Source organism: Dipodomys merriami, unplaced genomic scaffold (assembly GCF_024711535.1).
Source record: "Dipodomys merriami isolate MVZ:Mamm:240054 unplaced genomic scaffold, mDipMer1.0.p SCAF_142, whole genome shotgun sequence".
NCBI classification, from domain to species: Eukaryota; Metazoa; Chordata; class Mammalia; order Rodentia; family Heteromyidae; genus Dipodomys; species Dipodomys merriami.
Window position 1 is genome coordinate 1,760,377 of NW_027202738.1, and position 27,895 is coordinate 1,788,271.

The 27,895-nt window shown below is 47.5% G+C and overlaps 1 protein-coding gene across 1 annotated transcript in view; it reads left to right on the forward strand.

Moving 5' to 3' along the window:
- Positions 1–27,895, forward strand: part of LOC138826369 (probable E3 ubiquitin-protein ligase HECTD4) — a 128,087-nt gene that overhangs the window by 81,204 nt on the left and 18,988 nt on the right. Inside the window, exons 35-56 of the mRNA XM_070021459.1 lie at positions 2,101–2,254; positions 3,670–3,950; positions 4,128–4,317; positions 5,877–5,958; positions 7,470–7,672; positions 7,775–7,910; positions 9,772–9,954; positions 10,393–10,557; positions 11,174–11,343; positions 12,356–12,471; positions 14,081–14,184; positions 15,533–15,694; positions 15,812–15,960; positions 16,348–16,427; positions 16,693–16,856; positions 19,052–19,289; positions 20,719–20,855; positions 21,267–21,393; positions 22,946–23,083; positions 24,675–24,811; positions 25,212–25,372; positions 27,358–27,539. Coding sequence (XP_069877560.1) covers positions 2,101–2,254; positions 3,670–3,950; positions 4,128–4,317; positions 5,877–5,958; positions 7,470–7,672; positions 7,775–7,910; positions 9,772–9,954; positions 10,393–10,557; positions 11,174–11,343; positions 12,356–12,471; positions 14,081–14,184; positions 15,533–15,694; positions 15,812–15,960; positions 16,348–16,427; positions 16,693–16,856; positions 19,052–19,289; positions 20,719–20,855; positions 21,267–21,393; positions 22,946–23,083; positions 24,675–24,811; positions 25,212–25,372; positions 27,358–27,539 — 3,459 coding nt within the window. The remainder of the gene's footprint in view (positions 1–2,100; positions 2,255–3,669; positions 3,951–4,127; positions 4,318–5,876; positions 5,959–7,469; positions 7,673–7,774; positions 7,911–9,771; positions 9,955–10,392; positions 10,558–11,173; positions 11,344–12,355; positions 12,472–14,080; positions 14,185–15,532; positions 15,695–15,811; positions 15,961–16,347; positions 16,428–16,692; positions 16,857–19,051; positions 19,290–20,718; positions 20,856–21,266; positions 21,394–22,945; positions 23,084–24,674; positions 24,812–25,211; positions 25,373–27,357; positions 27,540–27,895) is intronic.

A 27,895-nucleotide genomic window follows, 5' to 3' on the forward strand; every position in this document is an offset into this window, starting at 1 on the left:
GACCATGTCCTGAGGGCCTTGACATCAGTGTGGCACTGTGTCCAAGTTCCCTAGAGGAGGACAGGGTCTCAAAAAACAGAGAAGGCAGTTTCTTTATCTCTTGCTCAACTAACAGTTTCCACATACATATTTTTAGGAAAGGATTGTGCAGTTGCATATTTGCTCCCCTTCCCTCTCTTCCTCTCTCTTCCCTTCCTCTTTTTTTTGGGGGGGAGGGAGTCCAGTTGTGGGGCCTGATCTCTGAGCCTGGGTGCTGTCCCTCAGCTCTTCAGCTTAAGGCTAGTGCTCTACCACTTGAGCCACAGCACCACTTCTGGCTTTTTTCTTTTTTTGCTTATGTGGTACTGAGGAATCAAACTCAGGGCCTCAGGCATGCAAGGCAAGCGCTCTACCACTGAGCTACCACCTTCCCAGCCCTTTTTTTTAGTTTTTTGTCGGTCGTGGGGCTTGAACTCTGTGTCTGGGCACATTCTCTGAGCTCTTCAGCTCAAGACTAGTGCTCGCTCTACTGCTTGAGCCACAGCACCACTTCCGGTTTTCTAGTGGTTTATTGGAGATGAGAGTCTCACGGAGTTTCCTGCCTGGGCTGGCTTTGAACAGTGATCCTCAGATCTCAGCCTCCTATATAGCTAGGATTACAAGTGTGGCCACTGGTGCCCGGCTTCCCTTCTTAGATTAGGAATAAACCTAGGGCCTCTCGCGTAACAGGCAGTGTTCTACCATTAAGTTATGCCCTCAGCCCTTTTGTTTTTATTTTGTTTTTGAAACAAGGTCATAGCCGGGTACTGGTGGCTCACACTAGTAATCCTATCTACTCAAGAGGCTGAGATCTGTGGGGCTGGGAATGTGGCTTAGTGGTAGATTTATTTGCCTAGCATGCACAAAGCCCTGGGTTTGATTCCTCAGTACCACATAAACAGAAAAAGCCAGAAGTAGCACTATGGCTCAAGAAGTAGACTGCCAGCCTTGAGCAAAAGAAGCTCAGGGACAGTGCCCAGACCCTGAGTTCAAGCGCCAGAACTGGCTATATATATATATATATATATATAAATAAAAAGCTGAGTGCTGGAGGCTCATACCTGTAATCCTAGCTACTCAGGAGGCTGAGATTTGAGAATCGCAGTTCAAAGCCAGCTGGGTCAGGAAAGTCCATGAGATTTTTTTTTTTTTTTTGGTCGATCATGGGGCTTGAACTCTGGGCTTGGGCGCTGTCCCTCAGCTCTTCAGCTCAAGGTGAGTGCTCTACTGCTTGAGCCACAGCGCCACTTCAGGTTTTCTAGTGGTTTATTGGAGATAAGAGTCTCACGGACTTTCCTGCCCAGGCTGACTTTGAAACAAGATCCTCAGATCTCAGTCTCCTGAGTAGCTAAGATTATAGGCGTGAGCCACCAACACTCAGTTCCATGAGATTCTTATCTCCAATTAACTACCAGAAAACTGGAAGTGGTGTTGTAGCTCGAGTGGTAGAGCATTGGCCTTGAGCTGAAGAGCAGAGGGACAGCGCCCAGGCCCAGAGTTCAAGCCCTACAACCAACAAAAAAATAAAAATTAAAAATAAAAATAAATAAATAAATAAAAAGAGACAGATCTCAGGATCACAGCCCAGGCAGACAAATCAAAGAAACTCTTATCTCTAGTTAAATGGAAAAAGCCAGAGGTGGAAGCATGGCTTAGGTAGTAGAGTGCCAGCCATAAACAGAAAAAGCTAAGCAAGAGAGCAAGACCCTGAATTCAAGCCTCAATACTGGCACAACAGCAACAATAGAAAAAAAGAGAAGGGGCTGGGAAGGTGGCTCAGTGGTAGAGCGCTTGCCTTGCATGCCTGAGGCCCTGGGTTCGATTCCTCAGCACCACATAAGGAGAAAAAGCCGGAAGTGGTGCTGTGGCTCAAGGGGTAGAGTGCTAGGCTTGAGCTGAAGAGCTGAGGGACAGCACCCAGGCCCAGAGTTCAGGCCCCATGACTGACCAAAAAAAGAAGAAGAAGAAGAAGAAGAAGATGTGTCTTGGGGAGGTTGTCATGCAGAAAGGCCAAAGGGAAAAGTCTGTCTATGGCCTCCATAGATAGTTACTGTCCTCTTCCTTTTCTTCCTTTAACTGAAGGTGGCTCCACCGAGGCTGTGCACTCAGGCCTGGCCCGTCAGGTGTCTAGCCTCCTCACCAACCATCTTGCCCGAGCAACCGAGTGCTGTGGCAACCAAGCTGCTGGGAACGACGCTCTGCAGGATGCCCTGAGCCTCCTCAATGACCTCTCAAGGTTTGGAAGCCCACAAAGCCTAGAGGGCAGCTTGTTTTCCCCTTTGGTAACACTACCTTTTGCTGATAGCTGTCTTTTTAAACATCCAAATTTTAGGCCCTTTTGACACCCCTGTTCTTTAAGAAAAGCAATAGAGAATGGAGGTATGAAATATTAGTGCTAAAATGGGAAGGTTTGTGTAGGGGACCTTGCTGGCAACAGCCTTGAGAGCAGACGTGCTAGCACTCCACCACCCTACCCCCAGCAAAACAACACGAACCGCCAAGAGCTTTCATTCTCTAACCTTAAACATGAGTGGTTCCACGTTGGTCTAATACCCCTGGTCTAGGCCTGAGACCCAATGGTTTGTCTTCATACTCTAGTGTGTTCTCCAGTTCCCTCTGGGCTCAGTACATCTTCATGAGAGATGACAAGTCAGCCATGGCAAGCCCTGAAGCTGTCTGACAGCCTTGCCCTTGAGATACACATTATGAAGAAGTGACTGTTAGAAAAGCACCCAGCTTAGGTGGTATAGTCTAGTCCTCACACTGAATTGAACATGCCAACTTGAGATATCATAGATCAGAAAATCAGAGTATCACTGATTAGTTGTGAATGCTAATCAAATGTTTTGCTCAGCCTGGACACTGGGGACTCATACCTGTAAAACTAGCTATTTAGGAGGCTGAGATCTAAGGATTGTGGTTCAAAGCCAACTCAGGAAGGAAAGTCTGTGAGACTCTTCTCCAGTGAACCACCAGAAAACCAGATGTGGAGCTGTGGCTCAAAGTGGTAGAACAATGGCCTTGAACAAAAAGAGCTCAGGGACAGAGCCAAGGCCTTGAGTTCAAGACAGACAGACAGACACACACACATGTGCATGCACACACGTTGGCTACTCAGGAGGCTGAGATCTGAAGATCACAATTCAAAGCCAGCTTGGGCAAGAAACTCTGTGAGACTCTTTTTTTTTTGGGAGGGGGGGTGGGGGGGTCCAGTTGTGGGGCCTGAACTCTGGGCCTGGGCGCTGTCCCTCAGCTCTTCAGCTCAAGGCTAGCGCTCTACCACTTGAGCCACAGCGCCACTTCTGCATTTTTCTTTTTGCTTATGTGGTGCTGAGGAATCGAACCCAGGGCCTCATGCATGCAAAGCAAGCGCTCTACCACTGAGCCACCTTCCCAGCCCCTCTGTGAGACTCTTATCTCCAATAAATAACTAGAAAACCAGAAATGGAGCTGTGGCTCAAGTGGTAGAGCACTCGCTTTGAGCTGAAGAGCTGAGGGACAGTGCCCAAGCCCAGAGTTCAAGCCCCACGACTGACCAAAAAAAAAAAAAATGCCAGGTCCACTTATTTAAGGTCATCCAGGAAGCTCTTCTCCATGACTGCCGGCAGCCCTTCCAGACGGGGTTGTGAGCTCTTCTTGCTCCCTTTATAGGAGTCACATAGGAAAAGCCATCCTGAGCCAGCCAGCGTGTGTGTCCAAGCTCCTTTCCCTGCTGCTTGACCAGCGGCCATCTCCAAAACTGGTCCTGATCATTCTCCAGCTGTGTCGAGCAGCCCTGCCTCTGATGAGCGTGGAGGACTGTGGGAACGTGGAACTCCCACCCTGGAGCTATTCTGTCCCCTCCCTGAACAGTGAGCAGGAGGATCCTAGCGATCCAGCTTCCAAGATTGCCTCCCTGCTCTTGGCCAAGCTGGCAGACTATGTAGTCCCAGGTGAGGAGCTCCTGACCAGAGGGTGGCATAGCTCCCTTCTGGGTCCTGTGTTGAAGGAGGGAGACTGGGGGAGACAGGGAGTGGGAGGGAGCTTCCTTGAATGAGCCTCTCATAGTTTGGGAAACTGCTCAGGCATTACTGCAGTTTTTCTGAATGGGCTTTGATTTTTGCTTTAAGGATGTCAGACAGTTCTTTCCCCAACTGCTTCTGAACCTGATACCACACTGACAAAAAGCAGTCCCAAGAACTCCTTAAAAGGAGATAAGGATCCTGGAGAAGAAAGCGAAGCAGTGGATGGCAAGCTCTCCATCTTTATTCACAAGCGAGAAGACCAGTCCTCTCATGAAGTCCTCCAGCCGTTGCTAAGGTGACTATAGTGACAGCCACACTGTGTGTCCATGGCTCCTCCCGTGGCTCAGGCCTTCCATATCACCACTGTGACCCCTAAGGAAAAAGGAAGAAAGTGAAACAGAACTGGAACTCAGATCTTGACCTCTGGTTCAAGCTCTGAGCCTAACACGGGGCTTCTCTAAGGTGTGCCGTTGCCTGTGTGCTGGACACTCACACCACGCATTGTCTGTGACGAGGAATCATGCAGCTGGGTTTCAGCTGTTGCCATCAACAGATATAGTGGGAGGGAAAGAAAGGAAACACTTTTTTTTTTAAATTTTGAAAATACTGTATAGAGGGGTTACAATTACATGGGCAAGATAATGAGTACATTTCTCATCAAGCATTGTTGCCTCCTCCTTTGTTTCCCCTTCCCATCCCTTCCCATCTCCCCCCCCCATACCTCCCTCCCCCTCCCCCTGCCAAAGTTGTAAAGTTCGTTTTTCGACATAACGACTTGTACATCTCATTGTTGCAATGGGTCCACCTGTTTCCCTATTTAAACCATTCGTTTTTTCCCTTAGGAAACGCTTTTTAAAGCTTTAATTCCTTGACAGATGAGTGATAGGATTGCACAACAGGAAGCAAAAATATTGTTCAAATATATCATAGATCTACAGAGCCTTGCTAGTGGCATCCGGGGCACCAGGGAGGCCTACTGAGCAGCACAAGGTGTTTGTGTGAGGGGTAACAAGGGCTCTGGCCCTTTTGTCATTCTCATAATGAATTCACTGTCAGCCAAGATGGCCTTGCCTCTGTAGGGTCACCACAGGTTAGTTTAGGCAGAGTAATCGAGAAACTTTCTTAGCATTGCCAAAATCACAGACCAGATCTGGTGAAGACATTTGTGGAGCTTGTTGGGGAGGTAGGGGGAACAGAGTTACTAGGCAGAGAGAACTGGTCCATGCTGCTGCCACAGCTCTTGCTGCCCCTGTGAGACGGAGGGAGCTTTCTGCTATTTCCGGCATCAGGCTTTCCCTGCAGCTGGCTTCAGAGCACCCCCACTAGTCAGCTCTTGTGTGTGCATCATTTTCACATAGCTTCTTAGAGCTTCACCACAACTAAAAATAGCTGTTGTTTGTGGCTCTATATAAGTGCTATAATTGTGCAGTAATAAATTGTTTCCTTTTTGGAAAACGAAGCCTCTATCTATGGATTGCCTGTTATTTATTGAGTACTACAGATTGAACTCAGGGCTTCTTGTACTGTACCACTTGAGCCATGCCCCCAGCACACTATGAGTTTTAAAAGCCAGTGTTAGCAATTAAAAAAAAAAAAAAGAACCTCGGGGAAGGTACAGAGGGAAGGGATAGTAGGGGGAAAACAATGGAGGGGGTAACAATGCCCAATAGGAAGTGTACTCATTACCTTACTCATGTAACTATAACCCTCTGTATAGTATCTTTACAATAAAAAAAATTTTTTAAAAAAGCCAGTGTTAGCATCTCAGAACAGCCTGATCCTGACCGTGCCTAGCAGCACATGGCCATGAGTATTGCCCTCCTGGCTGTTTACTATCTTCCTTCCCCTTTGCAGTAGCTCAGAAGGACGACCCTTCCGACTGGGTACTGGAGCCAACATGGAGAAAGTTGTGAAGATGGATCGAGACATGACCAAGGTAATCCTCACAGGGGACCTGCTCAGAAAAAAACCTATAATGAAAGAGCCTTTGACATGCTTTAGATCTTCAAGAGAAATCTTTTAAAAATTAATGCAGCCAGGTATGGTAGCAGGTGTCTGTAGTCCCAGCTTCTCAGGAGGCTAACATAGGAGGGTCATGAATTCAAGATAAATTTGAGATCATGTCTTAATGGGAAAGAAGGGAGGGAGAGGGAGAAAAAGAGAAGCCAGGCATGTGTGGCTCACACCTGTAATCCTAACTACTCAGGATGCTGAGATCTGAGGACTGCAGTTCGAAGCCAGCCCAAGCAGCAAAGTCCATGAGACTCTTATCTCCAATAAATTACTCAGAAAAAGCTCAAAGTGGCGCTGTGGCTCAAGTGATAGAGCACTAGCCTTGAAGACAAAGGGACTCAGGGATGGTAGCCAGTCCCTGAGTTCAAGCCCCAGGATTGGGGAAAGATAAAAAAGAGAACTCTTATTTTTTACTTATAATTTTTTCTTTGCTCTTTTAAAGCCTACAAATGGTTTTGAGATTACGATGATTGCTAAGAGAAAAATAGATTTTGGACTATAGCAAACAATTTATAAAAATGTAAAATAAGCTGGGCGCTGTTGGCTCACACCTGCAATCCTAGCTGCTCAGGAGGCTGAGATCTGTGGATCACAGTTCAAAGCCAGCCTGAGCAGGAAAGACTTTGAGACCCCTATCTCCAGAAAACCAAAAGTAGCACTGTTGTTCAAGTGGTAGAGTGTTAGCCTTGAGCTAAAGAGCTGAGGGACAGCACCCAGGCCCAGAGTTCAAGCCCCATAATCGACAAAAATAAACAAATAAAAGCAAAGACGTAAAATATAAATACCCATTATTGTCAAGGTGAGGATAAGTAAACTTCTCAAATGACCAAAAATAAATGAATAACATGTTCTTCAGAGTTTTATTTGGAAAATAAATGAAATAGGTTACATCTATCCATAAATAGAAAATTAGTTAATGAAATTCATATATTTGAATAATGAAATATACAACTATAATAAAGTATATGATAAACTGAAAAGTGCTAAAAGCAAAATGTAAAGGCATATAATAGGACCTATAATTGTGGAAATCAGAATTTGCATGGACAAAATCTAGAGGACTCAAAGTTATCTCAAATACGCATGGAAATTTAACATCATACACACAATACTTTGTTTTGATTTATTTTTCTTTTTGCCAGTCGTGGGGCTGAACTCGGCCTGGGCACTGGCCCTCAGCTCTTCAGCTCAAGGCTAGTGCTCTACCACTTGAGCCACAGCACCACTTCTGGCTTTTTCTGCTTATGTGGTGCTGAGGAATCGAACCCAGGCCTCATGCATGCAAGGCAAGCACTCTACCACTGAGCCACCTTCCCAGCCCTGTTTTGAATTTTTTAAATGAGCCTGACTTGCTTTGGTAATGGGGGAAGAGTTTTAAAGGGCATAGAGCTGACAGAAGTAAAATGAGTAATTAATGTCTTAAACTGCCCCCAGGGTGGCTGTTGTGAAGTCATTACAGAAGAGGCCACCGCCGCCCTGCGGAAAGCAACCAAATGGGCACAGTCAGGCCTCATCGTCAGCGTTGGACCCCCTGTGGAAGCCCTCAACCCTGAGACTGTGAGTGGACTGTCCACAGGTGATAAGAAGAAAACTGCCCAAACTTCCATCTGCCGAGAGAGGAACTCAGAACTTGCCAGGTAAACCTTCTGCTTTTTCATGTGTGTAAAGAATATTTCTCTCTGATGGTACACTTGGAGCCATCACTGGCATTGACAAGTCTTCTGTGTGGACACTTGCAGGACTGACCCCGTCCGCCCCTTTATCAGCGGGCACGTGGCAAATAGCATGGCTGCAGAAGTGATTGCCCTGTTGCACAGCTTGCTAATGGCGCCTGAATCAAATGCTGCTCAAATATGGACCACAACGGCAGAAAAGGTCAGTGTGGGCTTGCTGATTAACTGAGCAGGCACCTGCATTAGAATCCTGCACAGCAAGAGACATTTTATTTCATTTTATTTTATTTTAGTTGGTCCTGGGGCTTGAACTCTGGGTCTGGGCGCTGTCCCTCAGCTCTTCAGCTCAAGACTAGTGCTGTACCATTTGTGCCACAGTGTCACTCCTTTTTTTTCTGAGTGGTTTATTGGAGATAAGAGTGGCATGGTCTTGCTGTAGTAGTGGCTCACGCCTGTAATCCTAGCTACTCAGGAGGCTGAGATCTGAGGATCTCGGTTCAAAGCCAGCCCAGGCAGGAAAGCCTGTGAGACTCTTATCTCCTATAAACCGAAGTGGCTCTGTGGCTCAAGCAGTAGAGCACTCACCTTGAGCTGAAGAGCGCAGGGACAGCACCCAAGCCCAGAGTCAAGCCCCGAGACCGACCAAAAAAATAAAAGAGTCTCATGGTCTTTTCTGCCCAGGCTAGCTTTGAACTGTGATCCTCAGATCTCAGCCTCCTGAGTAGCTGGGATTACAGACATGAGCCGCTGGTGCCCAGTCCTTTTTTTTTTTTTTTTTTTTTTTTTGCGCTGCTCCTGGGCTCTTCAGCTCAAGGCTAGTGCTCTACTTCCAGCTTTTTCTGCTTATATGGTGCTAAGAAATTGAACCCAGGGCCTCATGCATGTAAGGTCAAGCACTCTACCACTGAGCCACCTTTCCAGCCTACATTTTTTTTTTTTCAGTCCTGGCATGGGGTTTGAACTCAAGGCCTGGGTGCTATCCCTGAGCTTTTTCACTCAAGGCTAGCATTCTACCACTTTGAGCCACTTCTGCTTTTCTGATGGTTAACTGGAGCTAAGAATCTCATCGACTTTCTTACCCAGACTGGCTTTGAACTGCACTCCTCAGAGCTCAGCCTCCCAAGTAGCTAGGATTACAGGCATGAGCCACCAGTGCCCAGCACAAAGGACATTTTAGTAGGATATGAGTCAGGTATACTCATTGGCATTTTCCCCTGGCATTTGTTTTGACTGAGTAGCTTGAGCTCTGTTCCTATTTGTCTCCTGTCCTGCTTGTTCTAATTTTATAGAGGCCAGGACAGTATCCTCAGAGAGAGAATGGTAGTCTTGTTTCTTCTTGCTTACATTTAGACTGGTATTGACATGTGTCTTGGAGGTCATGTGCAGTGTACTCAGGAGGCCCAAGGGCATCTTCTGTGTGAGTCCACTGCCTGAGTCTTGCAAGTAATTGGTTATTACAGCAGTGTTCCAGCTGCCCAGAACCAGAGCTCTGTATTGTTCCTCCTTTTCATGGTGGTTCTTCAAATGACCACTTATGACATGGCCTGAAGGTAATTGCACGTTAAGATGTGGGCAGTATACTGGCCTGGCTTTCCCTTAGATAAATGATTGCTTCTTTTTTTTTTTTTTTTTGTCGGTCGTGGGGCTTGAACTCTGGGCCTGGGCACTGTCCCTCAGCTCTTCAGCTCAAGGCGAGCGCTCTACCACTTGAGCTACAGCGCCACTTCCGATTTTCTAGTGGTTTATTGGAGATAGGAGTCTCACGGTCTCTCCTGCCCGGGCTGCCTTTGAACCGCGATCCTCAGATCTCAGCCTCCTGAGTAGCTAGGATTACAGGCGTGAGCCACCAGCGCCCGGCTGATTGCTTCTTTTAGTAGCTTTAGTAACAGGTTTTTGATTCTTCTACATTTTGTCTGATGACATAAGGCACACATGGGGGAAAATGCTGCTGGCCATACCTGATAGCTTTTGGTCCCTCCTATATCCAGAGTGCCTTCAGGATACTACCAGACCCAGGCACTGTTGTGGACACTTCATCATCCTTGGTATCTTCTTCTGCTTAGGTTCTGTCTCAGGCATTGATGTACATTCCACAGCTGGGGAAATATGCAGAAAGTATTCTAGAAAATGGCAGCAGCAGTGGCAGAAAACTGGCCAAACTTCAGAGGATTGCACGCCAGGCTGTGGCTGCACTGTGTGCGCTGGGAGGCTTTAAGGAGACGATTAAGATCGGATCTGAGGTTCAGGTAACCAGCCATCCCATCCTGCCCCAGCCACCCCAGTCATTGTTTCCATGTGTAAGCATCCTAACAAGTTGGACCAGTCCTTGGCCCTTTAAGCTAAGTAATGAATCTAAGAAGCTCATGAATTTTAATTCACAGTATGCTGTGCTTTATTCAGGTACTAATGAAATATGGTATGCTAAATACAATATCTTTGTCCTATAATGTCAGTAATGTTGTTACTATTTTAGAATTGAAGGTCTGTGATGATACATACTGTCATCACCTTGCCGTAAGATCGTGGACCTGTTTTCATCCATGCTCTGGGCATGGCATCCACGCTAGAATAGAGAATTATTATAGCACAGATAATGATGACAGTAATGGATTCTTCCATTTTTCACTTTGGATAGCTGCTTGCACATCAGCAAGTGGGCGGTACTAATACACTTCTGTCTGCAGGTTTTAGGTAGAGGAATATCAGGAAGCATTGGAGTCGTGGCTTCTATCAATGAGCAGGAAGGCATAGCTACTGTCAGATTCCCACCCATCGACTGTCGAAAGACTTCGCAGGCATCCGACACCTTGACCATTCCGTTGTCTAGACTCTGTGTTCCAAGATCAGAGGTATGGTAAAATGTCACTGCAAATGTTTACTGTACTGAAATGAGCAATGATTCTGTGCCTAGCAGAGAAGCACAAAGACACCGGGGTCTTGAGTTTTACTTGTTATGTATTTATGTATTAGTTCTAGGTATTTAATAATTACATTGGTGTGACTATATAAATACATATGTATGTATGTATATTTGAACTCAGGGCCTCATGCTTGCTAGGAAGCTGATACTGCTTGGACCTCTCTCAGCAATCTTTGCCTTCATTATTTTTTGAGCTTGAGTCTCCCATTTATGCCTAGGCATATCGAGACATGATCCTCCTAGTTAGGTTTCCTGCATAGTTCGGATGTACTACCACACCAACTATTGTTGAGACAGAGTCTTGTTTACTTTTGGCTCAGGCTGGCCTTGAACTATAAGATCCTTCTGATCACCACCAAAGTAGCTGATATTATAGGTGTAAGTTGACCCCAACCTGTGCAGCATAATTTGTTTTTGATAGTTTTGATCTGGTTTGCAATTTTCTGTGTTGACTATTTCGTTGAAAAACTGAGAATTCTGGCTAATGCTAACACCTTCCTTTCCTATACAAGTCAACTGTGACTTCTGCTCACTCCACCCCCCAGGCACTGCCTCTTCATAAGCTGTCCATCACCGAGAAGGTGGTCCAGGCGGTCCAGTCTATGTTGTTCCCTCAGGAGGGAAGTCTCTCTATCCACACCTCCCTTCCTGCCACTGGGGATGGGGCAGCACCTGTGATGGCAGTAGTGCGGCTCCTGGCTGAAATCAGAACAAGGTGAGCCCTTCCCCATGTCGCCTGCATGCAGAGCCAGGACCAGGGAGGCAGGGCTACTGGGTGGGCCCTCCTCTCTCCTTCCCCTTTCTGGGCCCAAGGCTCAGGCTAGTGAGAAGCAGCCACCACTGACTTGTGCTTTGCTCACCAGTCTGTGGTTCCCTGATTGTTTCCTCACTTCACAGTGAAATCAAGCCAACAGAATAAACACTTGAAATGTGCTGTGTAGAATATGTAGGCACTGCTGCCCTGCTTGTTCTGTTGCAGGATTAACGGTCACTTCTTTCTGTGTTGTCATTTGGCAGTACTACCACACCCAGCTAATTCTGCCACTTTCTAAGATGGCTAAGCCACATTAGTCTCTATCTGGCCCCTCCTTTTCCCACATGATGTCTGGAAAATCAGGACATTCTGGGTGTTGGTATAGGAAAGAGAAGCAAGTCTTCCCACTCAACAGGAGTATTGAGTTTCTCTTTTTGACATATTGAGTCAAGTGAGAGAAATCAGAGCAGTTGTACCCAGCTGCGGGATTCCTCTTGCTTGTGGAGTGGACATGGTACAGAGAAAGCTCAGAAGGCTCCTCACCTGCCTGTATCTTCAGCTAGCAGACATTTCCCTGCAGCCCCGTGGTTACCATGTGACAAAGTTACACCATCCTCCCTTAAATTCAGATGCTCCAGCTTTCACATAAAATGGCATATACAGCACTTGTCATGTAATTCAGTCATCCTCAGTCCACTTCATAATACCTGGTGCTGTGGACCATGGAAGCACTTGTTACACTGCGCCCCTTAGGTGTGGAGACAGACATCTGCACGTGCCTAGTGCAGATGCAGTTGTTCACATGTTTTCTATCTGATATAGGATGAATCCTCATGCCCACATCAGTCCTATAGAAAAGCAGGGAGCATCAACAAAGGGACAGAGTTGGCTGAAATGTTTTTCACAGTTAACTTTTTGAGAAAAAGAACATGGATTGATCATTTTGAAATATTATAAATCTTTTAACATTAAGAGCATGCCTGGTCATGGCCCAGCTGTTGGAAGACAGCTTATTTTGTGAAGAATTCATACAGCAGTGCCCAGCAGCTGTGGAAGTCCTTAACCTAGTGGCCCATGAATGTAGTGCTGGTGAGTACCTATGACTCTGTCCCCACTTGTGGGCTGAGTCTGCTCAGCGCCTGTGCAGTTTGACTGTGTCCACACCCACATCACTCAGCTGAGCTCCAGACGTGAGGCTTCCTCAGAGCCACTCTCACCTGAGACCTTGGAGTTGAGCGAGGAGCTGCTACCCTGGCAGCAGATACGCAGGCCTCCTCAGCCCAGTAGCAGGTGTTGGCAGAGCACTTTGTGTTCTCCACTTGCTTTAACCCAGTGTCTCTCTTCCCCTGTTGGAACTGTTGGTGAGCTCTCATGTAGGCACATGCCCTCTGACTGTTGCACGTTTTCTGATTGCTGAGTTATAGGAGTTCTCTGTGCATTCTGCATACACTAATCCCAGATCAGAGTGGCAGACATTTTTTCCTATTTTATGTGTTGGTTTTTATTTGCTTGACTTGAACTCTGGGTCTGAGCTTCTGTTGTTCAAAGCTAGTACTTTACCACTTGAACCACAGTACCACTTGCAGCTGTTGTTTTGAGTAGTTTATTGGTGCTAAGAGTCTCATGGACTTTCTTTCCCAAGCTGGCTTCTAAGCATGATACTCAGATCTCAGCCTCCTGAGTAGCTAGGATTATAGGTGTGAGCCACCAGTGCCTGGTGAGCCACCAGCACCCAGCTTGATTACATGTTGATGATGCTTAGTTTATCCCATTTTGTTTCATTGCTTATGCTTTTGATGTACTTTTTAAGAACCATTAGTTTTTAATCCACAAATAGTGTCTAATCTAAGGTCTTTAACTTAGATTTCTCTATAAGAGTTTTATAATTTTAACTACAGGGGTTTCTTTAGGTGTTTGAGGCATTGTATGTTAATTTTTGTGTGCCATAAGAGGCATTTCTAATACCTCTAGCATTTGACTTTTCTAGACCTTCATAGATTCAATCCACCAGAATACCCTTCCTTCTTTGTCTACTGAAATTCTGTCTTTTCTGAGATGTAAGTTTATGCTGTCTCCATGAGGCCATTTCAGGTCCTGGATTGAAGTCATCGTCCACTCTCCTGTCCTGGGCCCACATCTGCAGACTCCTACTTGAGAGAGAGAGAGAGAGAGAGAGAGAGAGAGAGAGAGAGAGAGAGAGAGAGAGAGAGAGAGCGAGAGAGAGAGAGAGAGAGAGAGAGAGAGAACATGTGCATCCACATCTTATCATAACTTTGTGCTTTCCAGCATCTCACAGTGTGACTGCTTATAAGAGTTATTCAGTATGCAGTCATTTTTTAAAAAAATAATGTAGAATTAAAGGGTAACAGCCTTCATTTATTAGATAGTAAGAACAATAGCTCTCATTTATTGAGACTCTGAGGCATAGGGATTGTTACATCCTCCAGTTGGAAGTGAGGTAGAAAATACCAGTAATGGAGCCAGACTCTGCACATAGGCAGCTGGATCCAGAGCATGCCCTACCTAGCCTACCATGTGCTGAGGTGCAGTAGACACAGTGGGTGGGCTCAGGGTGTATGTGTCTTCTGTGAGGATTTCCATGATTTCTTTATGTGACTCTTACCATGGAGGTACTGCGCGGAGTGTGCAGTATCCTCTTGGTGGTGGGAGTGTTTCATAGGTCGATTCCCCTCCACAGGTGAGCGGCTTGCAGTTGTGGAGGTCCAGTGCGAACGACTGAGGATGCTGTACCGGGACTGTGCTCGGCCCCCACCGCCTCCCCTGCAGGCTGACCGGAGACAGGTGAGTCTTCAGTGCCTCACACCTGCCACACTGCAGCTACTTATAAAGAATGCCAGGCAGCAGGCCATCTCTATCATGATCATAGAGGGCTCAGCGTACAGCTGAAGTGGTAGAGTATTTGCCCAGGAAGCACAAGGCCTCAGGTTCAATCCTAGGACTGCTAAAGGAAAGAAGGGAGGGAGAAAAATAGGAAGGAAAGAAGCCAAATGCCAGTAGCTCACACCTTTAATCTTAGTTACCCAGGATCTGAGGATTGCTGTTCAAAGCCAGCCTGGCCAGAAAAGTCTGTGATACTCTTATCTCCAATTAACCACCAAAAAGCTGAAAATCGAGCTGTAGTTCAAGTGATAGAGTGCCAGCTTTGAGCAACAAAAGCCTAAGGACAATGCCAAGGCCCTAAATTTAAGTCCCAGTTCTAGTACAAAAAAGAAAATGCTTTGTCTGATAGAGAAGCCTGAAATTTCAATGATTATATTAACTATTATGGAAGTGAAAGAGTGAGGGAACCAACCCCAACAGTATCATCCGAGGCGCTGTGCTTAGCTCTGAGCTGCATATCCAGTTGTAGGAATGTACCCTCTGATTAGAAATTGAACCAAATTTGTCCTCTAACTAGGAGGTAGTCTGTAAGGATGAGCTTCCCTGGTGTAAGGATTGAAGCATGTGTCAGAATTCAGGCCATGTTTCTTTTAAGGGAAGAAAAGTGATGCTTAAAGGGAGAAGGCAAAGAGCAAGCATGAGAAGGAGAAGCAGGGAACTATGAGCATTACCTGTCACAGTTCAAGGCATGGTTATTTTTAGGGAACAGGGCTAGACATAGAAGGGATTCATGATGTAAACTAATCAAGTTCCCTTTAGGGAAAAAAAATAGGTAACACTTTTAACTATGTATATAGGGCTGGGCTATAGCTCCAAATGTTGTCCCAGCATTCTTTTTATTTTTTTATTTTTTGGGGGAGGGGGTTCCGGTTGTGGGGCCTGAACTCTGGGCCTGGGCGCTGTCCCTCAGCTCTTCAGCTCAAGGCTAGCGCTCTACCACTTGAGCCACAGCACCACTTCTGGCATTTTTCTTTTTGCTTATGTGGTGCTGAGGAATCAAACCCAGGGCAAGCGCTCTACCACTGAGCCACCTTCCCAGCCCCATGTCTCAACATTCTTGAGGCCCTGGCTTCAATACCTAGAGCTACCACAAAGGTTAAGTAAATGTATAAATATATGTGAGTGTGTGTATATGTTTAGTGAGATTTTAACATCATCAGATAAAAATTATTTCTTCTTTGAGAAGACAGTGGGATTTATGTCTGCAATTGTACTGACTAAGGCTTTCCCTCCTCTCTCCTCCTCGCAGCCCAGAGAGATCACCTGGAGCCCCTCTAGAGTGTTCCCCCCAGTGCGCGCCTGCATGTTCTCATCCCACCTGACCTCCGTCACCTTCCTGGCCGACCCCAGCGCTGGGGGAGGTCTGCCCCGGGGCACTTTCATCTATGCCACCTCGCCTCTGCCAGTGCAGGTGAGTCCACGCGCCAGTCTTTGCAGGTTCCTCCTCTGCTTCACCCATGAAAGGAGGAGCAGGTGGCAGGGCCCTGGGCAAGCCCTCTGACTGTCACCTGTGCTGGTGTCTCTTCAGGCCCCATCCTTTTACTGGGAAATTGAAATTGTTTCCTATGGAGACACTGATGACGACACCGGACCAATCGTTTCCTTTGGCTTTGCTACAGAGGCAGAGAAACGAGATGGGGCGTGGACCAATCCAGTGGGCACTTGCCTGTTCCACAAGTAAGTGGCTGCTGCTGCTTGTAGTCTTATAAAAAGGAAAAGTGGGTCCCTGTGGTAAAGAACAGGAGCGTCCCTCGAGTCACAATCAAGGTGGGTCTTTCAGCAAGGTTGAGGACTGCAGCACGCTGTTTTCCTCCCATACATGCTGGCACAGGTCCTTCCGAGCTGTCCTGCAGTCCTGCTTTCCTTCTTCCACATGTACCCAAACCCATTGCAGTCTGGGTGCAGCCATGACCTTGGGATGCTAGAGGAGTTCCACCAAAACCTCTCTCCTCAAGCATGGGGATACATTTGCATTTGGGGAAGGCTGAAGCCTCCCTTGACCTCCTCTCTCTCACCTCAGGAAGCAGGTGAGTCTTGTTTCTGACCTGCTTCTTTCCTTCCCAGCAATGGCCGGGCTGTGCACTACAATGGCTCCAGCTTGCTGCAGTGGAAAAGCGTCCGCCTAGATGTTACTCTGTCTCCTGGTAAGTGACAGCTGGGGCCTCCTGGCCCTGTTTGCTTCTGGGGCCCCAGGTGTGGGTCTACCTGGGTAGGAGTTAGATATATTGAACAACTTGTCTTCCAGTGAAAACCAAACTCTTGTCACGGTTGTCCCCAAGTTCACGCCCAAGGCCCCTACCCTCTTTGCCTGTCTGGTTAGCATAGGCTTCTCTGCTTTTGTTCACATGCTCATACATTGCAATGAGAGTTCCTGATGATCTACAATATGGAAAATGTTCTCTGCCATAGGTGATGTGGCAGGAATTGGCTGGGAGAGAACCGAAGGGACCCCGCCTCCTCCGGGACAGCCAGCCAAAGGCCGGGTGTACTTCACATACTGTGGGCAGCGCCTTTCACCGTACCTCGAGGATGTCTCGGGTGGGATGTGGCCTGTGGTTCACATTCAGAAGAAGGCAAGTTCCTTTGCAGGGAGAGTAGAGCAGATTCTTCCTGGTTAGGAAAGGAAGATGCTGTTGTATGAGCCAGAGTTGCACGTGATAGCCTGAGTGAGTCGGTTCCTTTCCGTCAACCCCACAGCTTTGGACTGGGCACTGCTCTGTCCTGAACTGCACTTAGCACCGTGTTCTCTTGACTGTCGCGAATGTTGGGAATGTGGCCCTCTTGGGTCCTCTCAAAGCTTGGAGGAATCCAGCATTCCCATTCTAGCCTCCTGTTTTCCCTAGAGCCCCAACATCATGTGCTTAGGACATAACTACTGATGGCATACGGCTCAGCCCCAAATCCATATCTCCACCCAGACCACACTCAGATACCCATCCCCAAATACATGTGGCTCAGGGACCAAGCACTTGCCTAGCATGTGTGAGGCCTTCAATTGCAGTCTGAGTGCCACAAAAAAGAAAAGATTCTCCAGATCAGTCAGTGCCTTCCTATGTCACTTGCTGTAAAAAGTCTCTAATGACCTATAAGGTCTGTAGGACCTGGCCTATGTCATGTCTGACTGTCCTTCATCTCATGAAGAGTGATATTTTTTTTTTCGTTTTATTTGTTTGGTCAGTTTGGGGGCTTGAACTCTGGGCCTACGCACTGTCCCAGAGCTCTTCAGCTCAAGGCCAGCACTCTACCACTTGAACCACAGTGCCACTTCCAGTTTTCTGGTGGTTAATTGAAGATAAGAGTCTCATGGATTTGCCGGGCGCTGGTGGCTCACGCCTGTAATCCTAGCTACTCAGGAGGCTGAGATCTGAGGATCCCGGTTCAAAGACAGCCCGGGCAGGAGAGACCGTGAGACTCCTATCTCCAATAAACCACCAGAAAACCGGAAGTAGCGCTGTAGCTCAAGTGGTAGAGCGCTCGCCTTGAGCTGAAGAGCTGAGGGACAGTGCCCAGGCCCAGAGTTCAAGCCCCACGACCAACAACAACAACAAAAAAGAGTCTCATGGATTTTCCTGCCCAGGCTGGCTTTGAACTGTGATCCTCAGATCTCAGCCTCCTGAGTAGCTAGGATTACTCAGGCTGGGTGCCGGAGTCACCGGCACCTGACATGAGTGAATTATTTCACACATCATTTTTCAGCCTTTTCCATCCCTTCATTCCACAAATACATTCCACAAATACTATGATGTGTCAAGCACTGTGTCAAGCTCTATATGTAGAATGATGAGTGAACCATATGGCGCCTGTCTTCATAGGATAGTAACAGAGGAACTGGACATTAGATTATCACAGAGGGGTGTGTGTGTGTGTGTGTGTGTGTGTGTGTGTGTGTGTGTGTGTGTGTGTGTGTGTGTGTGTGTGTGTGTGTGTGTGTGTGTGTGTGTGTGTGTGTGTGTGTGTGTGTGTGTGTGTGTGTGTGTAAAATCACAAATTAACAAATATTGGGAATGAAAATATTTGTCTTTATGGAACTAAGAATTTGTTCTTTGAAGAAGTGCTGTTAGGGCTGGGAATGTGGCTTACGGTAGATTGCTAGCATAGCATGCATGAAGCCCTGAGTTCAATTCCTCAGTACCACATAAACAGAAGAGCTGGAAGTGGTGCTGTGGCTTAAGTGGTAGAATGCTAGCCTTGAGCAAAAGAAGCCCAAGGACAGTGCCCAGGCCTTTACTTCAAACCCCAGCACCAGCAAAAAAAAAAAAAAAAAAAAAAAAAATTAAGCCAGGTCTAGATATTATCTAGTTTTAACTAGACAAAGTTGGAGGAAAGAGTATTCCAGGTGGAGGGAGCAGTATATGTGCAGTGATGTCAGGCAGACAAGATTACTGTTAGCTGCGGGTGGTGACACCTTAATCCCAGCACTGGGGAGGCGACGGCAGGAGGATTGTGAGTTCAAACCAGCCTGAGCCACATAGATTTATCCCAAAACAGAGGAATGAGTAGAGTGAGTAGGGAAGAGACTGAGAGTAAGGTAGGGTGCAGTCGCACCTGTCCTTCATGGCTGCTTTCCCTGGGCTGCTCTGATTGGATGTTTTGCTATTGTTTTGGTGGTACTGGGGTTTGAACTTAGGGCTTCAAGCTTGCTAGGCAGACATATTATCACTGATCCATTTAGTCCTGATTTGATGCTTAATGAAGTACACTTGAAGTGTTATAAATAAATAGAAATAAACCTAGGTCATTTAATCATTGATTTCATCCCCTTTTCTAGAACACCAAAACTCGAGCCAACTTTGGCTCCCGCCCTTTTGCTTATGCGGAAGGGCAGGCCCACCGCAATGCCGCCGACCTGTGCACTGACCTGGCAGAGGAGATCAGCGCTAACTTTGAGGCCTTGCCCTTTGCCATGGCATCTGACAGTGACAACGATGCTGGCACCAGTATAGCATCAGACCCAGGCACCCATGGGCCACCATGCCGGATTGCTGCTGTGGCCACTGCTCAGCAACGTAAGCCACTCCCCATCCCCCACGGGGACCCCACTGCTTTGGGAAGGGTAAGTGCCTGGCCAGCTCCTAACATCAGAGGCTGTGGACTTTGGTGTCCCATAATGATGGGATGACAGGCCATGGTGAAGAACCAGACACAGGAGAAGGGCACACTGAAAGTGAACTCCCTTGCAAGAAGTCTGCTGAGTTGTGCCAGCATAGTAGTGTGGACTGCTAAAAACCTGAACTGTGGGTTACTCATTTTTAAGAAGTTGGGGGTTAAGCCAGAAGTGGCGCTGTGGCTCAAGTGGTAGAGCACTAGCCTTGAGCTGAAGAGCTGAGGGACAGTGCCCAGGCCCAGAGTTCAGGCCCCACAACCGGACCAAAAAAAAAAAAAAAGGACACATAGCCGGGTGCTGGTGGCTCACGCCTGTAACCCTAGCTACTCAGGAGGCTGAGATCTGAGGATCGCGGTTCAAAGCCAGCCCGGGCAGGAGAGACCGTGAGACTCCTATCTCCAATAAACCACCAGAAAACCAGAAGTGGCACTGTAGCTCAAGTGGTAGAGCGCTCGCCTTGAGCTGAAGAGCTGAGGGACAGCGCCCAGGCCCAGAGTTCAAGTCCCACGACCGACAAAAAAAAAAAAAAGAAGTTGGGGGTTTATTTGCCGGTCCTGGCTTGAACTCAGGGCCTGGGAACTGTCCCTGAGTTTCTTTTGCTCAAGGCTAACACTATACCACTTGAGCCACAGCACTACTTCTAGCCGTTTTGGTAGTTTATTGGACATAAGAGTCTCATGGAGGGCTGGGAAGGTGGCTCAGTGGTAGACCGCTTGCCTTGCATGCATGAGGCCCTGGGTTCTATTCCTCAGCACCACATAAGCAGAAGAAAAAAAAGCCGGAAGCAGTGACCTGCTTTTTAAAAGTATTTTAGAGCTAGAGGTGTGGCTCTATTGCTTGGAACACTTGCCTAACAAATGCTAGACCCTGAATTCAAGCCCAGTACCACCATCAAAAAGACTGAAAAATGTTTTAAAGCTGAGGTCATAAAAGAATATTAGAATTCCAGTTGTAAAATTTAGTGAGTGCACTAAATTCTGTCCTGATTTTGAAAGTTTTCAAATAATCACTAAACTAAAACTGTCTGGAAGCCCTGGTTGGCCTGAAGGATACTGATTGATTTGCAAACTAAAGTAACTTTGGTGCTTTTTCATGATAAAGAACTCTCCAAATCTCCTCTGACATGAATAAGTCATATCCAAAAGATGATATCAGGCTTCAGGGTAATCAGATACTTGGTTATTCCGTGTTGCTGTGCTTTGAAATGTCTCACTCTACAAGGAATCTAGTTGCTAGCATGCAGGTTCAGAGTCAATGAGGTTTTGCTAGGGAGGAGTTGCTGATTTCTCCAGCTCTTGCTTGGAATTTGATCTGGTCATGCTTTGTTGCAGAATACGACAGTGACACCTCCTGTCATTACAAAGTTGAACTCAGCTATGAGAATTTCATCACCTCTGGCCCAGACCCTCACCCGCCTCCCATTGCCGACGATGAGAGTGATGATGATGACGATGACGACATCCCACAGGTGAGAACCAGTGGCCTGGCCCAGGCCTGGGCAGTTCTCACTCAGCTCCCGGTGTCAGGACAAGCTTGGGGACTGGTTCGGACATGAGGTCAAGGTCAGTGGGGTACCTTTAGCTCCTTCTTGGGCCTGGGAAGTCACCTGTCAGTTGCCGTGTCGGCTGAGCTCTGCTGCCCGGTAGAGGTCCAGGTGCTGAGGAATGGAGGACTTTGCTAGTTACTCACAAGGAAGTTCCAAATGCTGTGAGCATGTCTTCAGCCAGGAGTACCTCCCCGCATCTGAAGGGTGTTTCGGAGCAGGGTTTCCATGGCTGGCCCTGAGCGGGTTCCAGGCCCGGTGAGAGCCACATGGGGAGGGTGTGCTGCTGTAGAGGAGCTCCTTCTCAGCTCATGAGTCTCCCTCCTCCTCTTACAGGAGGACCACTACGCCCTGCTGGTGAAAGCATGGGAGACCAAGGTTTTCCCCACCATCCGAAGACGCTTCCGCAATGAGGCAGAGCGGAAATCAGGCCTGGACCAGATCAAGGGTGCTCTACAACTAGGTCTGGGCTCTTTGTTCTCCCAGGGAGACACAGGCTTGAGGGACAAGGCGGATGTCCATGAGGAAGGTGTTCCTTACATGGTGTGCCTGCCTTGACAGTGTGCTGGGGTCTTTCCCCTTCCATCAAGGGCTAGGCTTTTCTTTGTCACCGTGCTGCTATGCACAGCTGGAAGGGTTGCCATGGAAGCCATATGGCTGCTGTGGGAGCTGGGGCTTCCTCCTTCAGGAGAGTCACTTGTGGTGCCCACACAGGAAGTCAATTTGTTGATATAGAAGAGCTCCTGAAAACAGACTGGTAGGTGGTAAGCATTCCATGGGCATAGCTCTCATGCCCAGCAGTGCTGGCAGAACCCTGCCCAGTGGCCCTCCTCTTACCAGGGCCCCCAGGAGGTAAAAGAAACCACCACATCCTCTGTAGGATTTCCTGTGGTCTCCCCTCCATGTTCCCTGACTCCTGCTTAAATGATAGCAGAGTAGTATTTTCCTCTCCCTTCTGGAAATGTTGCAAAGATGATTATTCCATAGCCTGCTGATGTCAGGCCAGTTTCTCCTTCACCCTGGCTGACAGCTCTTTGTTTAAGCACTCAGACTACACCTATGTCTTTTCACTGCAGTAGATGCGGGTGATGGAGGTAGTGTTGCTGACAAACAGCTTGCTGTCAAGGCTGTTTTTTTGCCTGTAAGTTGTTAAGTATTGTGGGACATAAAGCAGCCCCAGTAGGGAAGATTTTAAGCCCCCCTCACTGTGCTTCTCACAGTGCTTTCTTCAGCCAGGTAGTACTTGGACTATTAACAGTGCTTTTTCCCCCCCAGTAGTAGGGCCTGAACTCAGGGCCTGGGTGCTGTCCGGAGCTCTTTTCTCAAGGCTAGTGCTCTACTACTTTGACCCATAGTGCCACTTACAGTTTTCTGGTGGTTCATTGGAAATAAGAATCTCATGGACTTTCCTGCCTGGGCTGACTGAACTGTGATCCTCAGATCTCAGCCTCCTAAGTACCTAGAGTTACAGGCATGAGCCCCTGGTGCCTGGCATATCAGTGCCCATTTTTGCCCTCAAACTTAATGATACCTTCTTTGTCTGAGAGGGAAGAACACAGCAGCTGGGTGTAGTATTTCGTGCTTGTAATCTCATCACTCAAGGGCTGAGGCAGGAAGCTTGTAAGTTTGAGGCCAGCCCGGGCCACACAATGAGACCCTATGTCAATCAATCAAAACAGAGCGTATTACAGTGGTGGGTTACAGCTGACACTGAGGCTGTCTACTTCTCTAAGTCAGCAACGTGTGTTTATTATAGTAAAGATGAGCAGTACGGAAATCTGGAGAGTAAGAACTAAATGTTATTGTCACATTACTCCATGGTTTAGTTGTTACTGTGGGCTGACACTGTTACAGTGCATGTTCCTGCTGGGAGATGCAGGAACAAATAATGCGTGTACTAATTTGAACCTGGCACAGCCTTTCCTAAGAGGTTGTGTCCTTGCTTCACGCAGCGCAGTGGCACATTGCTCTGAAGGCTGGGTCTCTGGGAATTATTCAGTGTCTTCTATTTTCAGGCATGGTGGACATCGCCCGGCAGACAGTTGAGTTTCTCTATGAGGAGAATGGTGGCATCCCAAGAGACCTCTATCTTCCCACCATTGAGGACATTAAAGATGAAGCAAACAAGTTCACAATTGACAAAGTTCGAAAAGGTTCTGCTTCTGTGTCCTTCTCCTTTACCTGTGAAATTCCCCATCAAGTGAGCAAGTGCATTTTCCCAAGCAGGAGCCAAGCGCGCTGGCTCTCCCTCCTAGGGTCTCCTTTCCCTCTGAATGACTTCCCTCTTCTAGCCCCTCCCATAAGGGCCCCTCAAGCATCCTGGTGGGGTATAAGAAAGGGTTTGGTCTCTGGTGGTCTTTCCCACACACCTAGATCTCACTGATCACTGGCACATGTGGGTGAGGCAAGTCAAGAAGTGTGAGGAGGAGGGGGCTGGGAAGGTGGCTCAGTGGTAGAGTGCCTGCCTTGCATGCATGAGGTCCTGAGTTCGATTCCTCAGCACCACATAAGTGGAAAAAGCCAGAAGTGATGCTTTGGTTCAAGTGGTAGAGCGCTAGCCTTGAGCTGAAGAGCTGAGGGACAGCACCCAGGCCCAGAGTTCCAGTCCCATGATCAACAAAGAAAGAAAGAGAGAGAGGAAGAAAGGAAGGAAGGACAATACTGTGAATTTCCGGAAATTAAGTAATCACTTAATCACAATCAAAAAAAAAAAAAAAAAAAGAACCTTGGGGAAGGGAGGGAGGGAGGGGATGGTAGGGGGAAAACAATGGAGGGGGTAACAATGTTCAAGAGGAAGTGTACTCATTGTCTCACTCATGTAACTGTAACCCTCTGTATGGTATCTTTACAATAAAAAAATTAAAAAAAAAAAAGAAAGGAAGGAAGGAAGGAAGGAAGGAAGGAAGGAAGGAAGGAAGGAAGAAGGCAGAGCCTACACTCACTCTGTGCACACAGGTTTCCAGCTCACTTCAGACTTCTGAGCCAATAAACCACATGATTATTGTTCTTTGGGCTTTTTGGATTTTTTTTTTTTTTGTACTGATCTTGGACTTTGTGCTTGCCTTTCACTTTTTCAGCTTTTGCTGTCTAGATAGCTATTTGGGGGTAAAAGTCTCAAGGATTTATATGACCAGACTGGCTTTGAACCTTGATCCTCAGATCTCAGTAGCTAGGATTATAGGTGTGAGCCACTGGCGCCTGGCTTACTCTACTCTTTTTATGGATAAATAATTCCATTTTATGGATATGCTACATATGCTTTTCATTTCTTTCTTTCTTTTTCTTTTTCTTTTTTTTTTTGCTGGTCTTGAGGCTTGACTCAGGGCCTGTGCTCTGTCTCTGAGCCTCTTTGTGCTCAAGGCTAGTGCTCTACCACTTGAGCCACAGTGCTCTTCTGGCTTTTCTGAGTGGTTTATTGGAAGTAACAGTCTCACGAACTTTGCTGCCTTAGGTGGCCTCAAGCCATGATCCTCAGATCTCAGCTTCCTAAGTAGCTAGGATTGTAGGCCTGAGCCACCAGCACCCAGCCCTTTTCCCATTTCTAAGTGATTTGCTTTTTTTTTTATTTGTGAATTGTCATTGTTTTCACATTATTTTGTTGTATGACCTTCCCAGCTGAGCTGTGTTCCTTTGAAGTCATAACAAGACTCAGCAAGCTGTCAAAGGCTGCAGTTGTTTCAGACCCTTTAAAACAGGTCTCAAAGTGCTGTGGCACTCCCTCCTGAAGGAACTTCTTCTTCCCAGGTCTCACAGTAGTAACCCGCTCTCCAGACAGCAATAACGTCGCTAGCAGTGCTGTCGGAACTGCTCTGCCAAAGTTTGCCATCCGAGGGATGCTGAAAACCTTTGGCCTTCATGGCGTCGTCCTGGATGTTGATTCAGTAAGTGAACAGCCACAGGTGCATTAACCCTTTTGTGTTTATTGAGGCCCGGACTCCAGTTTATATAGTATAAGCTTGCAATATGTGGTGGTTATAGCTTGGTGATTGAGCACGTGCCTAGCATGTGTGAGCCTTTGGTTTACCCAGCACCAAAAAAACTCAAAAAGTATCATGACTTCCTTTTTAGTTCATTAATTTCCTCTATGAAATAGCAAGGAGGTACAAATTATGATTGCATTATCTAAAAGCCAAGACTCAGTGAGTGTGTGTGTGTGTGTGTGTGTATGTGTGTGTGTGTGTGTGTGTGTGTGTGTGTGTGTGTGTGTGTGTGCACAAATGTGGAAAACAAAGCTGATGCTGAGGAAAAACAATAAGAAATAGTCATTCATTCCCATTATAGGTGAATGAGTTGGTGCAGGTAGAAACATACCTCCGGAGTGAAGGGGTGCTGGTACGATATTGGTACCCCATTGATATGCTGGAAAGACCACCAGCAGGCTACCGAAGGACTGCCACAAATGGGCTGGTCACACTGGACAACACCAACCTTCAAATTCACAGGTAAAATTGAGCCCTTCTTTCCCCTGGGCCCAGGCCCCACAGACTGTGTGGCCTGTATGTACCATTGTGTACCTCTGTGAGTGTCCCTGTGTGTACTGTGGGGCCTGTGTGTACCACTCAGTGTACACAAGGCAGCATCACAGATGTTCCTTCAACAGGAAGTTCAAGGGCCTAGTAACACCTGGGGTGAAGGATGGACTTTGCCCACAGGTTGTCATGGTAACCTCCCAGCCTCATGGCTGCCAGGGTCTTGGCAGGAAGCATGCTATGCTCTGCAAGTTTGGCAGGTGTGATGTCCCTGGAGAACTTTCTCCCTCCCGCTGCTCCTGGTCCAGATGTGCCGTCCCCCATGTAACACCCCTCCATGCTGTTGCCTGGTTGCCTCTCTGATTCACAAAAAAATCTACCAGGGAACTATAGTAGCCTGCAAGGTGGGATCTGTACTCCCTCAAACCTCCCCCCACTTTCTGGGCTTTACATATCTGCAGAGGCAATCGCTTTCCTACCTAGGCTTCAGCCCCACCTCTTACCGCCTGCCATGGTGGGGGGTGGGTGTTGCTAGAGCTTCCCACTCCCTGCTCTGTGCCCTTCCCACTCCCTACTGTGTGCCCTTCCACAGGCATTGCCCCCTTTACTGTGGCCCCATGCAGAGCTCATTTCCATCTAGAGCTCTGTGTCACCTCCTTCCTCACATGGTGTTTTATCTCTGTGTCTCTTGCTGAGTAAAATTCTGCTGTGTGGGTATACCACTAAGCTGATGGGAATTTGGGTCTTAAAAACAATGCTACTTACTAAGCCAGGTGCCAGTGGCTCACACCTATAAGCAGAACTACTTAGGAGGCTGAGATCTGAGATCTGCATATCATATTTTGAAGCCAGCCTGGGCAGGAAAGTCTGTGAAACTTTTTATCTCCAATAAACTACTCAGAAAAAGCCAGAAGTGGTGCTATGGCTCAGATGTAGAGAGCTTGCCTTGAGCACAAAGAGGCTCAGGGACAATGTCCAGTTCAAGTCCGAGGACTGGCAAAATGATGATGATGATAATGATGATACACCAGGCACTGGTGGCTCATGTGTGTAATTCTAGCTACTGAGGAGGCTGGGGATCTGAGGATTATGATTCTTAGCCAACCTAGGCAGGAAAGTCTGTAAGACCCTTATTTACAATAAACTACCAAAAAAAGAAAAAAGAAAAAAAAAAAAAAACCTGGAAGTGGAGCTGTGGCTCAAGTGATCTAAAGCACTGAACCATGAGCAAAAAGGCTCAGGGATAGTTCGCAGGCCCTGAGTTCAAATCCCAGGACTGGCACACACAGACAAAAATAATAATAAAAATAATGTTCTGAGGTGTGGTTCAAGTGCTAGAGCATTTGTCTGAGAAGCACAAGGCCCCGAGTTCAAACCCCAGGACTGCAAAAATACTAGAAACAGTGTTGCTGTAAAAAGGCACATGAGCTTCTGTCAGACAAACATCTTCACTTCTTTTTCCTTTGGTGCTTTTTGAGTTGGGAAAAATCAAACATGACTAGTGAAGATTTTAAGAAACAATTGATTGCTGGGGTGGGGAGGAGTGTAGTTGTGGAGGTGGGAGGAAAGGGATGTTAGGGGAAAAACAAAGGAGGAGGCAACTATGCTTAATAAGAAATGTACCCGGGGCTGGGAAGGTGGCTCAGTGGTAGAGCGCTTGCTTTGCATGCATGAGGCCCTGGGTTCGATTCCTCAGCACCACATAAGCAAAAAGCTGGAAGTGGCGCTGTGGCTCAAGTGGTAGACCACTAGCCTTGAGCTGAAGAGCTGACGGACAGCGCCCAGGCCCAGAGTTCAGGCCCCACGACCAGCAAAAAAAAAAAACAACAACTTATTTTTTAAAAAAGTGATTGCTGAGGTGCAGAACTTGAACCCCACCAGTCCTGGAGCCCACCCACTGGAGGGGTGCAGGGGTGAGGTACACAGTACCATCCTCCCACACACTCTCTCCCCTACAGAGAGCTGCTGCGCTGTGAGGCCTCCCTGGCCAAGCTGTACTGCCGCGTGGCCCTGCTCGGCATCTTCGCCCCCAAGCTGCCACACTCATTCACCCGCCTCTTCCACATCCCTGCCGTCCAGGACATCACACTGGAGCACCTGCAGCTGTTGTCCGATCAGCTCCTCGCTCCTCCCCTCCCCGGTAAGAACCAAGAGTCTTGGCCACATTCTCACTCTGAAAAATGGAAGTGTCTCATCACTCGAGTCACGTAGTGATCTACCAAGTTCTCCCTGAGCCTCCTCAATGGTGGGTCCAGAACAGTGAGTGTTTAGGAAAACCTAGGCCTGCTGCGGGGCCCTGCAAAGCAGAGAGACCTCAGGCAAAGCTCACGTGTCTGCATGACCTTCAAGGACCCTGTGCCTGTCCCCTGCTGAATGCCATGAGAAGTCTGCCTTGGCCTGGCCAAGATTCCGGAGCCCCTTTGACTTCTTGATGCCTCAGCCACCACCAGCTCCCCTTGATCTCCCAGCCACTAAGAGGGGGGCGCAGGTGGGGAA